A 15362-nucleotide genomic window follows, 5' to 3' on the forward strand; every position below is an offset into this window, starting at 1 on the left:
CCTAAAGTCTCTAATAAACAGTTACTTTTACAGTGAGCTAAGAGGAGTGACTTGGAGGACAGTGTCCTCTATTCAAAGCAGGTGGGAGTCAACTCCGGGTCTTATTAATCAAAGATAGAAGCTCCCAAGCTCTGATCTGACTTCATCTTCCGACAGCCACTGATTCACAACAGTGACACAATCACAGCAGCAGCCAATATTCACTGAGCACGTCTTCTATGTCAGGCAGGGTGTGAAGCACTGTACATAGAGATCTGTGCTGATCCTACGATCCTGTTATTAACCTCAACGTTCGGACGCAGAAGAGGGGGCGGTAACTTGCCCCTATTTAGCTGGTTGGAGTTTGGATTTCTTTCTTTCTTTTTTTTTTTTAAGATTTATTTATTTATTCATGAGAGAGAGAGAGAGAGAGAGAGAGAGAGAGAGAGAGATTGAGGCAGAGACACAGGCAGAGGGAGAAGCAGGCTCCATGCAGGGAGCCCGATGCAGGACTTGATCCCGGGACTCCAGGATTGCGTCCTGGACCAAAGGCAGGCGTCAAACCACTGAGCCACCCAGGGATCCCCGGAGTTTGGATTTCAAGCTCATTCTCCTCCTCCAAAGCTTATTATTACCTGCCGCCTAATGAGGCCTTCCCAAGAAAACTAAAACCAGACCAAGACCTCCACTGACAGATATGTATCATCCAAGACAGAGGTCTTTGCAAAATTCTGTGTCACTGACAGACACACAGGTTCCGTGACCTCAGAAAAATGTGAGCTGAGCTAGGAAAAGACACTGAATGTTGGCTGAAATAATGCCAAGTGTTCCATAGTAAAGGCCAGGTAGGGTGGAGGGAGGGAGAAGGAAGCTGGTGAGGAAGTGGTGCCCTGGCTGATTCTCAGGATGCTCCCGAGGGCCAGGGCACTTCGTGGTTCTTAGAAACCCACGGAGTTAGCACTCTGCTGCTTCAACCAGCCTCCTCCTGGAGAAGGGAGGAGATAATCCAAGTAGCCCAGCGTTTATCAGCAAATGCTTGGCTCCGGAGGTGGTCATACAAGGTCAGATGAATCACCGATGAGAAACTGGCAACAGGAGAAGAGCCTAAGCCAAGGAGACAGATGAAGATCAGCGTGCTTTTAAAAAGTCAGTAGATAAAAAGTACAAGATCTGGGAGAAACTAACTGACAGGGGGATCAACTGGGTAAGGGCGAGGGGCGGGGGTAAGAACCTGTGTATGTGGGGTGCGGGAGTTTGGAAGTGAAGAAAAACCGCATTAAGGGAGCGAGCGGGCAAGAACACCGAAGGCCTGCAGAGCCAAGCGTGAGGACCGCCTTCGAAGACTACGCTGGACTTAAAAACTGGACTCAAACCCTGTATCAGTTAGTTTCATAAAGGACTATTGTCAGGATTAAATTGGATGCTATGTGTGAGGGGCTTAGCGGCCCATCCAGATCCTTCCCAGGCCCCAGAAGCTTCATGACTGAGAATAGACACCTCTCCTGCTCGACCCTTAACACCAATACCAGGCTAGGTTTAAAAAAAAAAAAAAAAAGAAAGAAAAAAAGAAAAAGCTGAAGAAATGCCTGCTAACTGGGCAGATGAAGAGAAGGCCCAAGTTTCCAAATTATGTCCTCACCCCTGACCCCTGTTCGTAATTCACAAAGGAAAAGATTGCAATGCAAATAAATGCTCATGGAGATGATGATTAAGTAGGAACCCACGTCTCACTTCAGGTGCAGTCAACTGAGAACAATGAATGGTTGTTTAGCAGAACCTGTGCAGGGATGGCAGGGGCCTCGAGGGGCGGAAGGAGAGCCATGGAGATCACCCAAAAAGACTGTCATGAGGAAGTGGAAAGAAAACGTCAAGCTGTCAGAAGTTTGGTCTGTTCGACCTCCAAACAATGCGCAAAAAACAGGATCAACAACCCAATTCACAAAGCAGTTTGTGGATGGATATATCCCCTTCCTTTTGCATCTAAATAATATAAAGCTGATATCATGATAGACACATATTTCATCAAATTAATATAGAAACCGGTACATCAAGTCCACGCTCCATGCTACTACTACACTACTCTTCTGAATATACTGGAAGGAATTGCTGGGGATAACACCAAGTATCCTTTCATAGCCACAATCAACATTTGTTTGAATACCTAATGTCTGAATGGAAGACAATTTTTATTTAAAAAAAAAATCCCTTGAGCATCCAACGGCTTGCATGCTATACATGGACTGGCATGTGAACAATGCTTCAAAGACTTAAATCACGGTGAGATCCAAAAGAAAATGCCGTGATACACAGAGTCCACGTGAAAGCACCATCCGTGGCAGGACTTTCCGGTGGAACTCAGATGGGCAAGCTTATTCTGCATCACAGGTGCACTATGTATCATGGCTAACGTCACAAGGAAATCTGATTATAAGATTATTTAATTCTTAAGAAGAATCGAGGTAAGAATGTACGTACGACACTATGATTTTCTGCTACAGCAGAGTTCCTATTTGCCTTTCGTCTGGGGGGAGATGCTCCAGTTAGCTCGCCCAATTAATCCCTTGCTATTACATTAATAGTGCGATTCAATATTTTTTTCTAACTGATTTCATCATTTCTTTCATCTTTTCCTGTATTTCAACTACATCCCCCCTGTACTTTCCTCAGCAGAAGGAGTGCTAAATTTGGCAATACTGTCACTTAAACAGTGGACTAACGTCTAGCTACTTTTTATCGGGGAAACTCTGCTAATATGCTCATGCTTTCACCACCCACCATTTGTGTGGCAATATGCGTGTGTGCGTGCACATGTGTGCAGATCCATATGTGTGCACATGCACTTTAATTACACATGTGCTCTCTGGGATCACAGTGACTAGGATTTGAAAGATGTGTTTCCATAGACTTCATCCCCCTGAAGGATTCACTGACATTAAAATACACTCTTCCATTTCTTCTAAAACTGGGTGTAACTAGAACATAGTCTAAAAATAATTGCTTCCCCTCCTTAGAAGCCAAAATAGCACATTTATTTTTTCCTACACCACCTACTCCTCTTTAAAAGATGTTTCACAAAATCTTAGTACTGAAAGGAACATTAAAGGACCATCTGCATGGTTCTTTTACTATCAGATCAAACACGATAAATGAAGTCAATAAAGATATTTACTGCTGAATTAACTACTTGTTTCCTTCAAACCCTCAACTCTTCCAATTAGCTTAAGCTTCTCACACTTTACATACACACACACACACACATACACATACACACATATATATAAATGTATAGTTATTATTATTTTATAAACCCTCAAGTTTGGGTATATTTCCAAAAAATAAATGAAATAACAGGAAAAACTGCTCCCTGCTTTGTACTAACCAAGGACTAATTTGGAAAATTTGCCCATTTTATCTGTCAACAAACCCCAAGACATAAGTCTAGAGTAACGTACAGCAAAACACATGCATTTACTATCATTCCTTTTCAAGTATGATCTAAAAGGACCAACACCTCATAATATTAAGAAGGTAATTGTTTTATCTGCTCAGTCAAGAGTCCTCTGAGGCCTCTCAAGGCCATCTTCTATTTAGCAGCACTGATTTATCCTGTACTGTGTGTCTAAATACTACATTGAAGCCAGATTTTTATCTCTAAATCCTAAGAATGGATCCAATTTTTAAAGACTTGGGATTTTTATTTTGCTCCTTTTTGTTTCAAGGAAGGCAATGAAGGGAAAGAAGAGAGAGAGGTGAAAGGAGACTAATTCAGCAGGAAAGGCCTGCAAGAAAGAAAACATACTGCTCAGGAGGGTTGTGATTTGGTTGGAAAGCCCTAGAGATGACGCAACTCCAGAATCATTCTTTGTTTCCTACCAATGTCAGGTCGCAGAAAGGCAGCAGCAGGAGACAACAAAAGGGAGTGAGCACTGGGGAGTGTCCACGGGGCTCGGCAGCTCGCCGTAGATGGGTTAAAACACGGCTCTGAGCACTCTGCTAATAGTGTCAGTCACAGATAATAAGATTCTGCATGGTTTCAGTACATGGGTCGGATTTTGGTTTATTCTGAGAACAAGCCAATCCGTCAGCCAGGCAACGGGGGAAGGAGGAAAACCAGGCCTGCCTCGTGTTGCCACCTGCCGGCTGTTGGCAAAATCACATGCTCCTTCCTTCTTGGGGGGAACCCCCCCCTTCCACCGAAAACAAAGACAAAACAAAACTAGCTTCATTAAACACAGACCGACATGCAGGTCCATAGTGTCCCATGAATATGCTGATTTTTTAAAACACTGGGACTCATGCACTACAAATAAGCTTTGCATTTATCCTCTTTTTCACCGTAGTGTCACCATACATTTTTTTAACCAATAAATCCACGCTGAGTGCTATTTCCAGTCATTAGCTCAGTAACAAGAAGATGTATGGTAGTTGTACGAGTGAAAACACTGCTGTCTTCTTCCTTCGTAACAACCAGACCTCTAAGATATTCTTCACTGTGGTGATGACCCTATACCCACGCCGAAAAGGAAAGACAAGTTTGAAATTTCTCCCGCCTTTGTCCAGAACTCAGATCCTATAGGTGGTAGGCGACGAGGCGAATCAGGGCAGACTGGGCGGGATTCCGAGGGAGGCAACGGTCTCCTGCAGCCAGGAGGTCTCCTGTGTCCATCCGTGGACACGAGCCCCCTCAAGAGCGGGAGATGCTGGTGAGGAGACCCTGCCGTGGGAGGGTGGGGAGGCAAGGAGCAGCGTGACACCAGGACCGAGAGGACATTTATCGCTTTCGCATCTATCATCCCGGGCCCAGCAACAGCCTAACACCGCAGGGGACACAAACCCAGCCGCGGAACTAGGTGGCCACTGTGACAAAGCGCGTGGGGAAGCAGAACTGATGCCAGTTCAGGAGTTCCTGAGATCCTGGTCCTTTAGGAAACCGTGGCTCCCTTTCCATGGTGGACACGGGACTATGCAGGTGCTCGGTGGGAAGGCAGATCCAAGACGAGATACGATAAAGGGGGCCCAACAGAAAGCACAGGCAGGATTAGAGGCCGGGGGTCAGGGGTCACCTTCACCACAAGCCACACACTGTGGCAGGCACTGGAGGATCAAAGAGGAAACGAAAAGCAGTGACCTCAAAGAACCTCGCAGTGTTTGATGAAACTGCTCTCATCTCACTGGTTCAAAGCCTTTTCTCCGCTTCTGGTAGTTTGTGTTTTGCTACCAGTACCTACTTTTTTCCTGGAAATAAGTACTGTTTATTCTGCTGTGGGGTTTCTCCGTCGTTTTAACCAATGCTCCCTTTCAGATAGCTACCTGCATCTCTCTCTACCCCACTTATTGTGACTTAGAATATCAAAATAAAGGAGATACTCTATCTCAATATGCATACAACGTGTGACTCCAAATGTCTCCCCGCCCCGACATAAAATCCAACCCTTTATTTCTAGACCCCATGGTGCCTAGGAGAATGCTAGCCATAAAACAGAGGCTCAATAAATACTAGTGATGGAGGACACTGGGGGGGAGAGAGAGAGAGACCCAAGACCTGTGATTCTGAGGATGCTAAGCTGCTGTACGTAAAGCAAAAGCCCAAGGGAAAGGCAAGCTTCGCCTTTAAGGATACTGTAAGCTACTTCTGCATCTCAGGGAGGGTAGCTGCCAAGACGTCATCAGTGAGGCAAATTTCAGTTTTAGGTGCTGGGCTTGGGGAATTTTTAGGCACGAAAAGTGTGAGAGAAAGTAAGAAAGCCGCAAAGCCGAAATAATGGAATCTCATTTACCACCGAATTTTTCTACTAGAGGGGATCAGAATAAGCCCCAAACCTGCAATACCTAAAGAACACCTAGAAACAGGAAAGCCAGAAAGTGGCTGGCTCCTGTGAGGAAAAACTTCAGGAATACTCAGGAAATTCCAAACGTGCCCCACTCTGAAAGGCCAGAGGAGAAACCGGCAAGACCGGGCCAACAAGGAAATCAGCTGTAGGGTGGGCATTTCAAAAAAACCCCCAAAGTTTGCTTCCAAGCACTGACTCTCAAAAATATAATAATGCAAGGGGAAATAAAAAGTTTTTTTTTAAGATTTTATATATTTATTTATTTGACAGAGACAGAGATAGTGAGAAAAAACACAAGTGGGGAGGACAGGGAGAAGCAGGCTCCCCGCTGAGCAGGGAGCCCGATGTGGGGCTGATGTGGAGACCCGATCCTAGGACCCTGGGATTATGACCCGAGCCGAAGGCAGATGCTTAACTGACTGAGCCACCAGGTGTCCAGAGAAAAAGTATCTTATACGAGTTGGCAATGGCCTTCCAGACCATTAAGTTGAAGGTGCACTGTATGATTTCTGTGCTGTGGGTTCTAAAGCCCACCCTCCGTTAACTCAATGTCTAAGGCAGGCACATTTCTATGACACTGAGTAGATTTCTCCCGAAGTCTCTGATGAAGCAAAGAAAAAAAGAGCATCTCTCTGTAACTAGGGTAAGCATAAGACATTATCCAAATAGGGCCATTTACGAGAATAAAAGGGGACAGCGTATTAATAATTATTCTGGGTCAACAGGCATCAACTGGCTCAGTCTCTAGCAGAGCAGAAGGCAGGGCCACCCTACCATGCACCACGTGGACCAAAGAACGATGAAACTTCTCATTTAATAAGGCCAGGCCCACGGTGTAAAGTCCACGTAGGCCTCTGGAGTGCTGGTGGCTAGCCAGACAATCTGGGAAAAACTGAAGTGTGAAGAGGAAGCTGCAGGCTGGGATGAACTGGAGACTAGATATGGCTTAAAGCCAAAATTTCATAATATGTCACACCAGGTCGTCCACAGGCCGGTTCCAGAACACCTCTCCAATTCAACTTACATCCATCATTCCTACCCTCGACATCAGCTTGTTGCCGCAGGCCCATCTGGGTTCTCTGATATAGCTGTCCGTGGAAATGGCCTCCTGTGTTTTGTCTGCTTCATTTTTACCACAATTTTTTATTTTTATTGCCTCATTTTTACCTGAATTAAAAATTTAGCATTCTGAACACTGATGTCTAGAAACACTTATTCCCATCAGAGCTTCTCTGACAGCTAGGGAATGAGATTTTATACGAAGCCTGAGTAGGAGTCAATTTTACTACCTTGATTCCTTTCTTCCTAAATAATCTCCTCCAGCATCACTTCCCCAAGGGAACCCTGGCTTCGTGTCTTTATCGGGCTCCTACCTCATCCTGCATTTCTCCACTCAAGGCCCTTTCTGCTTGTATTTTACTCATTTAATACTCGTCTTTGCCTAGTTTGCTCAATGTTCTTTGCCCAATTAGACCTGGCGTAGAGCTAGTTCTGATCAAATATTCATCGACTGAACGAAAAACACGGGAAAGTGAAATGATCTTTTTGCTGGCTAAGTTTCCAAAGTAAAAATGCCAGGTAATGAACTGACTTGTTAAAAGCTGGGAAAATTTGAAAGACAGGAATGAGGCCCCTTACTAAGTATTTTTCTGAATGAGCTTCCATTTCAAGTATAGTGGTTGTTGGGAGCCCCAGCCATTAAGGGGCGGGGACAGCCGGCGACCACGGTGGAGGCCTGCCTGCCTCAGGGTGACATTGGCCTCTAGTGGACAGAACGGAGAATACAGCAGGGCCAAGTAAAAGATGTCCCAGGGCAGAAGCAATCACAGAAGGAAATGAAAAACCCAAAATTTCCTTTGTTTCTCACTCCTGCTGTGGAAGCTGATTTTTTTTCTCCCATTAGGAGAATAGCCTGCTGCCACGTTTTTACCTCAATTAAATATTTAGCATTCTGAACGTCGGCGTGGAGAAACACTTACTCCCCTCAGAGCTTCTAGGACAGCTGGAGAATGAGATTTTATACGAAGCCTGAGTAGGAGTCAACTTTACTGCCTTGATTCCTTTTTTTCCTAAATGCTCTTCTCTAGCCTCCTGGTGCTCTTCCTGGGACTGAAGGCTACCAGACACTCCTGAGACAGGTGCATTGTAAACCACCGGCTCGTCAAAGGGTAAATACCTACGTGACAAGGAGAGACACATGGTGACCCAAGAAGGGATGGGTGAAGGTGAGGGCACGGTGCAAATACGAGGTGCGAATACATGACCTATTTGGCCTCGTAAGCTAATCAGACGATGTGGGGCGCCGAGCCACAGTATTCACTCTTCCCGTCCCCTGGGCACACAACCTAATCCCGGAGCGGGCACCATGTACACTGCGCTCTGGGGAGATGCTCCGAGGTGCTCTTGGCCGCTCCGAGCCACTCGATCCTTTAACAACAGCTCGTCACCACTTCTGCATCCTCAGGTTTTAAGAACAATACAGCACGCTCACTTTACTCACATCCTTGTGACACCTTTAAATATCTCCTGCTCGATGACTTGGGCGCAGGCTGGTGCTCAGGAAGGAAAAGATCTCTCAACCCAAAATAATTGCCTCAGCAGAGAGGGAGCTCGGAGAGGGAAGTGGGTAGTACGGGGGTGGCCCTCGCCAGGCCGCGCGACAGGGTACCCGGTGAGAGCAGCTGCGCGCTGTTGATAGCATGCGTGTTCTTGGGGCGGGGGCTGAGAGGGGGCGAGGCTCAGTTCTTTGACCAGACACGTCCAAATCTCGATGTACACACAAATCCCTGTTCCCCAGTAAAGCAAGTGATTTTGGGTACTGGCCCCTCGATTCTCCTCCGGCAGGTACCCACCCCCACCCCGCAACAAGCATTAAGAACCACATGGCCAATCGTGGTAAGAGCTGTTCTCAGAGCAGATTTGTGCAGGAAAGGTACTTCTGGGCCCTGTGGTCAAAGCTCTGTTCCCCCCAAACACCTGGAATGTGTACACATGTGCAGATGGCAAGGACGCTCACCTTTCGATGCAGTGGCAGCCTACCAGCTGGCATCAGAGTCCGCAGAAGGGGAAGCACGACTGCCTACGTGTAAACGGCCTGGTACCTCAAGGCTGCCCCCTGCCCCCCACTTTCATCTTTTTAACTTTTGCCAGCGCCCCGGCCGGGGACTCTGGGCCAACCTGTGCTGAGGCCGGAAGGCCTGCTGTTAAGGGGAGAAGGCCAAGCGCAGCCACCCAAGTGCGGGGGAGCCGGGTCTGGCCTGGGTGAGGCCCCCCACCCCTGGGCCCCCCCCCCACCTACCATCTCCTTGAAGGCGCTCTCCAGGGCCCCGATGACCAGGCTCTCGTGCGGGATCTTCTTCTCGGTGAAGAAACGCGTGGGGGGGGTGCCGGGGGAGCCGGGGGCGCCCACCCCTCCGCGGAGCGAGGCGGCGCGGGTCAGGGCACGGCTGTGGGCCGGGGTGCCCTCGGGCTCCTCGCCCAGGCAGGTGGGCGGCAGGACGGCAGAGTTCTTGAGGATCTCCACGATGTCCTGCAGCTGCTCGGCAACGTGCTGCTGCAGCAGGCGGGAGGCCACCACGGCAGCCCCGGAGCCCGCGTGACCATCGAACAGCGACCAGTAGTGACAGGAAACGCCTTCCGATTCCTGGGGGTTGGGGAGAGGCGACAGGGGGTAAGAACCGTGCTGGTCACTTCCCAGGGTCCCACGCACCCCACGAGGCAGGGCGCTCAGCGCATCTGCTTGGTGGCCAGTCTCGGGCTGGCAAACAGTGGAGTCCAAACATGGCACAGGTGCTCAGGCTATGTCCCTGCTGTTCCCACCAGCCCGGGGAGGTATCCCTGCTGCCCGCACCTGCCCGGGGGAGGTGACCCTGCTGTCCCCACCAGCCTGGGGGAGGTGTCCCTGCTGCCTGCACCAGCCCGGGGAGGTGACCCTGTTGCCTGCACCAGCCCGGGGAGGTGACCCTGCTGTCCGCACCAGCCCGGGGAGGTGACCCTGCTGTCTGCACCAGCCCGGGGAGGTGACCCTGCTGTCCGCACCAGCCCGGGGAGGTGACCCTGCTGTCCGCACCAGCCCGGGGAGGTGACCCTGCTGCCTGCACCAGTCCGGGGGAGGTGACCCTGCTGCCCGCACCGGCACAGGGGTGTAGCGCTCTGTGCTTCTCAGCTCAGGCCAGGAGCCCACGCTGCCCTGCAAGCCCAGCTGCTCCCTGGTGGCAAGATCTACCGGGATTCGCTGTGTGGAGGGGTGAGGTAGGGCCCCGCGCCACCAGCTAAGTCCTCCGGAGCCCAGCTCTGCAGTCCAACTCGTCACTTCCCTCCCGCAGCCCCAGAGCATGCGGGGCCTGGAGTCCTTGGGGAAAGCTACGCTCTTTCTGCAGGCTCTTCATGGGGAAACCGGCAGGCCCATTTCCCCCCTTTAGAGCCCTTTCGCGGTCTTTGGTCTACATCCTGTATTTTTAGAGCATGTTTTTCCTTCAACACCCAGTCTAAGATGCAGCCAATTCAAATCTCTTTCTCTTATCTCCTGCCTCCCTCACCTTCCCAGCTGGTACTCAGCATCTTCGTTTCCTCTTCCTACCCTGAAGTTCTGCATTCCCGTGTTCCCTCATCTAGTATGGATTTAGTCTCTGAATTATTTCTAGACTGTTTCAAATCAATGTTTTTAAGAACTAAGTTTGAAATACACATTAAGCTCTTGTGAGCTTATTAATTGCATTAATTACATAGGTAAGATGCATAGGTAAACAGGTAGGGTGCATAGAACACCCACCTCTGACTATTGGCTTATCTACCCCACAGCAATAAATACTGAATCCTTTGCTAGCAAAAGCCATTATATAAAATTCTTTTATTCTATCTTAGAATGATGCTGGAAAGTACTGTATAGTTATGGTGACCTACGCCATTACTCCATTTGTGCCCTTTAAATTTCACTTTTATTCAATTCTGTGCCATGTGCTGAGAAAAAAAGTTGATTTTTAGTGAACAAATACTGAGCATTCCCTATATGACAGGTGCAAAGTAGATCCTGGGGATAAAAAAATTGGCTGGAAGAGATAACAGATATGGTCTGATTTTTTAGGATTTTATTTATTTATTCATGAGAGACACACAGAGAGGCAGAGACACAGGCAGAGGGAGAAGCAGGCTCCATGCAGGGAGCCTGATGCAGGACTTGGTCCCAAGACTCTGGGATGAAGGCAAACGTCAACCGCTGAACCACCCAGGCATCCCCAATGTGGTCTGACCTTAATCCAGTGGAGAAGACACAGACTGATGAAATAATCACACAAACAAACGTAAGATCACAATTCTGGTCAGGGCTACAAGGAGAGGTTCTTGGTGCTAGAAGGCCAGCTTGCAGAGGGGCACTTGGAGGAGTTTACCTGGGGACATGCAGGCAACCTAGTAGCTGTTTGGTAAAGTTCACAAGATAATGAGAAGAGAGAGACCACCAGGCAGTAGAAAGAGCAGATGCCAAGGCCCTGTGGTAGAAAGGTGCATGATGTGTTGGAGACTAAACCACATGACTGAATAGAGGGGTGATGCAGGAAAGGTGGGGTGGGGGGGAGAGATGAGGCTGTGCAGGGATGTGGAAGCCAGAGTACCCCATCCTTCCAGGACACATGAAGGATCTTGGCTTTAGCCTAAGAGTAACAAAAAGCTATTGACCGAGGTGGGGGTGACAAACTTAATTTATGTTTTTAAATGATCACTCAGGCTATGCTGTGGGGATTAGGACAGAGTAAAAGTAAGGATGTCTGCCAGGTGTTGAATAACACGCTAAAAAGACATTCAAATTCAGACAGTAACAAGCACTTATGAACAGCTAAAAGCACTCGAACTCAGAGGACAGTAGAAAGAACAAGAACTTCAAAGGTAGAAGAGTTGAGTTCTAGTGGCGTCTTCACTGCCGATTATGGGAGTGATCTTGGTGGGCCCAGATCAGGGAGGCGGTGCAGGCATTAGACCCTGGGTGGGTCACTCCGGAGTGGGGCATCCCTGGGCCACGGTTGCCTACTAAGTAAATGGCGGGTGAGGGCTCCTTACGGGGGTGTTTCACGAGGTTCAAATGGTGATTTATACCCAGGGAGTCGCTAGGTAATGAATCTCTTGCAAAAAGGGCTGAGAGCTATAGATCAGTGTAGTGGGTCGGGAAGTCTGAAGGAGCCCGGGCCCCTGCTGTCTTGCTTGGGGTGCTGCACAGGCCCTGAACAGCCTGCCCTCGGGGCTCCCTGCCACGTGGGCCTCAAGACATTTTGAGAAGCCACTGTTGCTAGCCTCTGTAACAGGACTGGGCACAAGGCGATGAAAGGACGTGCCGGTTTATCTAGTATTCTGGGACTTGGGGCACTCGTGGCGGGAAGGAGGAGTGTGAGATAAGGAATGCAAGAGCGCGCGCGCGCACGCACGCACACAAAGAATTAGAAGTAGGTACAAGTGGTTATCAACCAGGAATAAAACTGAACCCCTTGGAAAATGTTCTTAATTTAGGGCATCTGTGGATCAAATTCACTGAATCTAGGAATCTCTATTTTCACCAACCTCTGAAATTTAGCATTTCCTATTATTATCAATGCAAGGCAACCAAGCACAGTTGGATTAGCAGTTCCTCTGACTTGCTCACAAATGGAAATGATGCACTGTCATTCCACACAGCCTGCAGGATCGTTTATGCTCATCATTACTTTGCAATGATAGTGTGGTTTTTAAACTCACCACTAGCTCTGGTTACTTGCCCCATTAGTGAAGCACGCGTTGCCGTATTACATTCTCACAACTAGGAAAAGGGGCAACAGAAAAGGATTTCTTGCTTACAACATCCAATTCCCCAAAGGCCCCAAGGCTGCCTGAATAAAACCCGCACACCCAGTCCTTCTGCAGTTTATTTAAATGGAAACCCAGCAAACACCTTTAAGGAAGCTGTGGCAGGGGCCGGTGAGGGATGGAATAGGAGCAATTGTGCGGCTGCGTCCGTGTCTGGGCACAGATTCTGTTACACCTAACGTATCTTGTTTCCAGAACCATGATTTGAATCAAAGAAGATCAAACCCCGTGAAATAAGGAGCCTCACTGCAATGCGATGCTACTACATTTTTTTAAAAAGCAACTCTGGCATTTTTCTGACGAGCAATCCAACCATTTCCTTCAACGAGGCAAAGCATTCTGAAGGCACTGCAACAACCCCCTGATAAAATATCTGGGCAATTTTTAAGCAGTCAAGAGAAAACCTGGGGGCGGGAGGGAGGTGGGGGACTAGTGAAGCAGAGCCCAGAGGGGCAACACCCTGCCTTTTTTTTTTTTTTTAAAATGAAATTGTTTTTATTAACACCCTGCTTTTGAGAACACCTTTGCATGGCTATGCTAGAAACTCTGGTACAGTTAATTTTAAAAATGCAATTAATAATTTTCACAGCTCAAATGTGTAAGAGTTTTTCCATAAAGAAAGTTTGTCACTAAAGACTGAATAAATCTAGCGCCGTTTGATGCAGGGCTTCACCCTCACACCATCAGTCACTATCACTGATCTATTTTAAGCTCCACAGGGGAGTCTCAGAGCTGCCAAAATTGATAGCCTCTGATCTAATAGGGAGGGATGGGGCCATTAAGCAGTTCCAGCCTCAAATCTGCCATCAGGGGGGATCCCTGGGTGGCTCAGCAGTTTAGCACCTGCCTTCCGCCCAGGGCATGATCCCGGAGTCCCGGGAAGAAGTCCCGCGTTGGGCTCCCTGCATGGAGCCTGCTTCTGTCTCTGTCCCGCCCCCACCCCCACCCTCTCTCTCACGAATAAATAAATAAATAAATCTTTAAAAAAAAAATCTGCCATCAGCTCTCTGTGTGACCTTGGGTGAGTCACTTACATCTCCCTGACTTGACCAGAACAGCAGAACAAGAAACTGTTTCTTGTTTCCGAAGTGGTACCTTAGAAAAGAGGACGGGGGGGGGGGGGGGTGTTTCAATGATTAATAAGTCCCTTTGACTATTACTTCAACTGTTTCTAACACATTTTGACAGCTTTTGAACTAGGTAAAACCAAATTCATCAAGAGATTTCAGAATCTTGAGTGTCCTCCTATGGCAGGGAACTTGGGGTGAGTGATGTGTTATTGGGGAAACTGCAACCACCAAGGGGGCTCTCCCTCAGGCTTTAGATGGCCACTCAGCTCTTAAGGTTTAAGGGACCATAAAGTCACAGAGACATCGAGTTACGGGGCTACGGCACCCTTCCCGTCACTTAATAAGCCTTGCAGAGCCAGCGGTATCCAAAATGCTTTATAAACATTAGCTTGGTTGGTCCCACCACAGTCCATCCTGAGAAGAGCCACCCTACGAGGTACGGCTACGACGCACACCCTATAGGCGAGGACCAGAGAGTCCAACTGCTGGAGGTTAGCACCTACTGAGGGATGCAGCTGGGAGCAGGCTCCATGCTCTGGGCCGCCCACCCCTGCCGAGCTCAGTACCCTTGCACCAGCCCAGGAGGGAACATTGCTCTCCTGCCCACGTGCCACTCACCTCTGCTTCTCCTCTCGGCCACCCGAGTTGTTACCAGAGTGATTTTTTTCTAAAACACAAAATCTGACCCTATTTTCTTTACCAGCCCTAACCTCCTCCTCCTTCATAGCCTGGGCTATGTTTGTAATCTCTGAAGTAGTCTCCGACTCTCCCTTCACTTCCCGCCCCTCCAAATCCCACTCACCAAACCATGGGTGGCACTTGTAGCTCATCACAGAGCACTACTACCCCCTCACCTCCTAGCCCTCGTCTTAAATATCACCTCCTCCTGGAGGCCCCCACTCCTACTGCAGCACTCATCAAATTGTGCGTGTCTGGTCACCTGCTTGGGCAGTGGTAAACTAAAAGAATATTTTGGAAAAGGGGTGGGCAACTAATAGGCAGTGCAGGTGAAAAGGGGATTGTATATGGCCCCTGTGGACGGTGGCCTGAGGAAGACCAACCTCGAGGGCTAAGTCAGCTTGGAGTGAGATTCTGGGGTCTTGAATTTGAAACGCCTCTGCATAGAAGAACAAGGTGACGGCCAGGCTTAAGAAGCGCCAATCCGGGCACGGAGGGGGACACTTGACGGGATGAGCACTGGGTGTTATTCTGTATGTTGGTAAATTGAACACCAATAAAAATTAATTATAAAAAAAAAAAAAAAAAGAAGCGCCAATCCCATGGCATTGCGCACTGTGCTGCAAGAAGGTAGCACTAGAATTTGAGAGGCTCACAGAGAAGTGTCCTGAGGCGAAGAGGGCCTCGGTCAGGATGGGATTCGTGGGCCTAGAGAGGAGACTAACAACCTCACAACACATTTCAAAGAACGGCATGAGGCTGGAATGGGCCGTATGGTGCTTGAAATGGAACGAAGAGGGGCGGCCCCGGTGGCCTAGTAGTTTAGCACCACGTGCAGCCCAGGGCATGATCCTGGAGACCCGGGATCAAGTCCCACGTCGAGCTCCCTGCATGGAGCCTGCTTCTCCCTCTGCCTGTGTCTCTGCCTCTCTCTCTCTCTCTCCTTCCCTGTCTCTCATGAATAAATAAAATCTTT

At 48.6% G+C, this 15362-nt stretch overlaps 1 protein-coding gene across 1 annotated transcript in view; it reads right to left on the reverse strand.

Annotated features, from left to right (window-relative positions):
- The window catches only part of PPM1H (protein phosphatase, Mg2+/Mn2+ dependent 1H), a 255422-nt gene that overhangs the window by 122386 nt on the left and 117674 nt on the right, over positions 1 to 15362 (reverse strand). Inside the window, exon 3 of the mRNA XM_055327916.1 lies at positions 9109 to 9453. Coding sequence (XP_055183891.1) covers positions 9109 to 9453 — 345 coding nt within the window. The remainder of the gene's footprint in view (positions 1 to 9108; positions 9454 to 15362) is intronic.

The sequence above is a fragment of the Nyctereutes procyonoides genome, unplaced genomic scaffold (genome assembly GCF_905146905.1).
Source record: "Nyctereutes procyonoides isolate TBG_1078 unplaced genomic scaffold, NYPRO_anot_genome, whole genome shotgun sequence".
In the NCBI taxonomy this organism is placed as follows: Eukaryota; Metazoa; Chordata; class Mammalia; order Carnivora; family Canidae; genus Nyctereutes; species Nyctereutes procyonoides.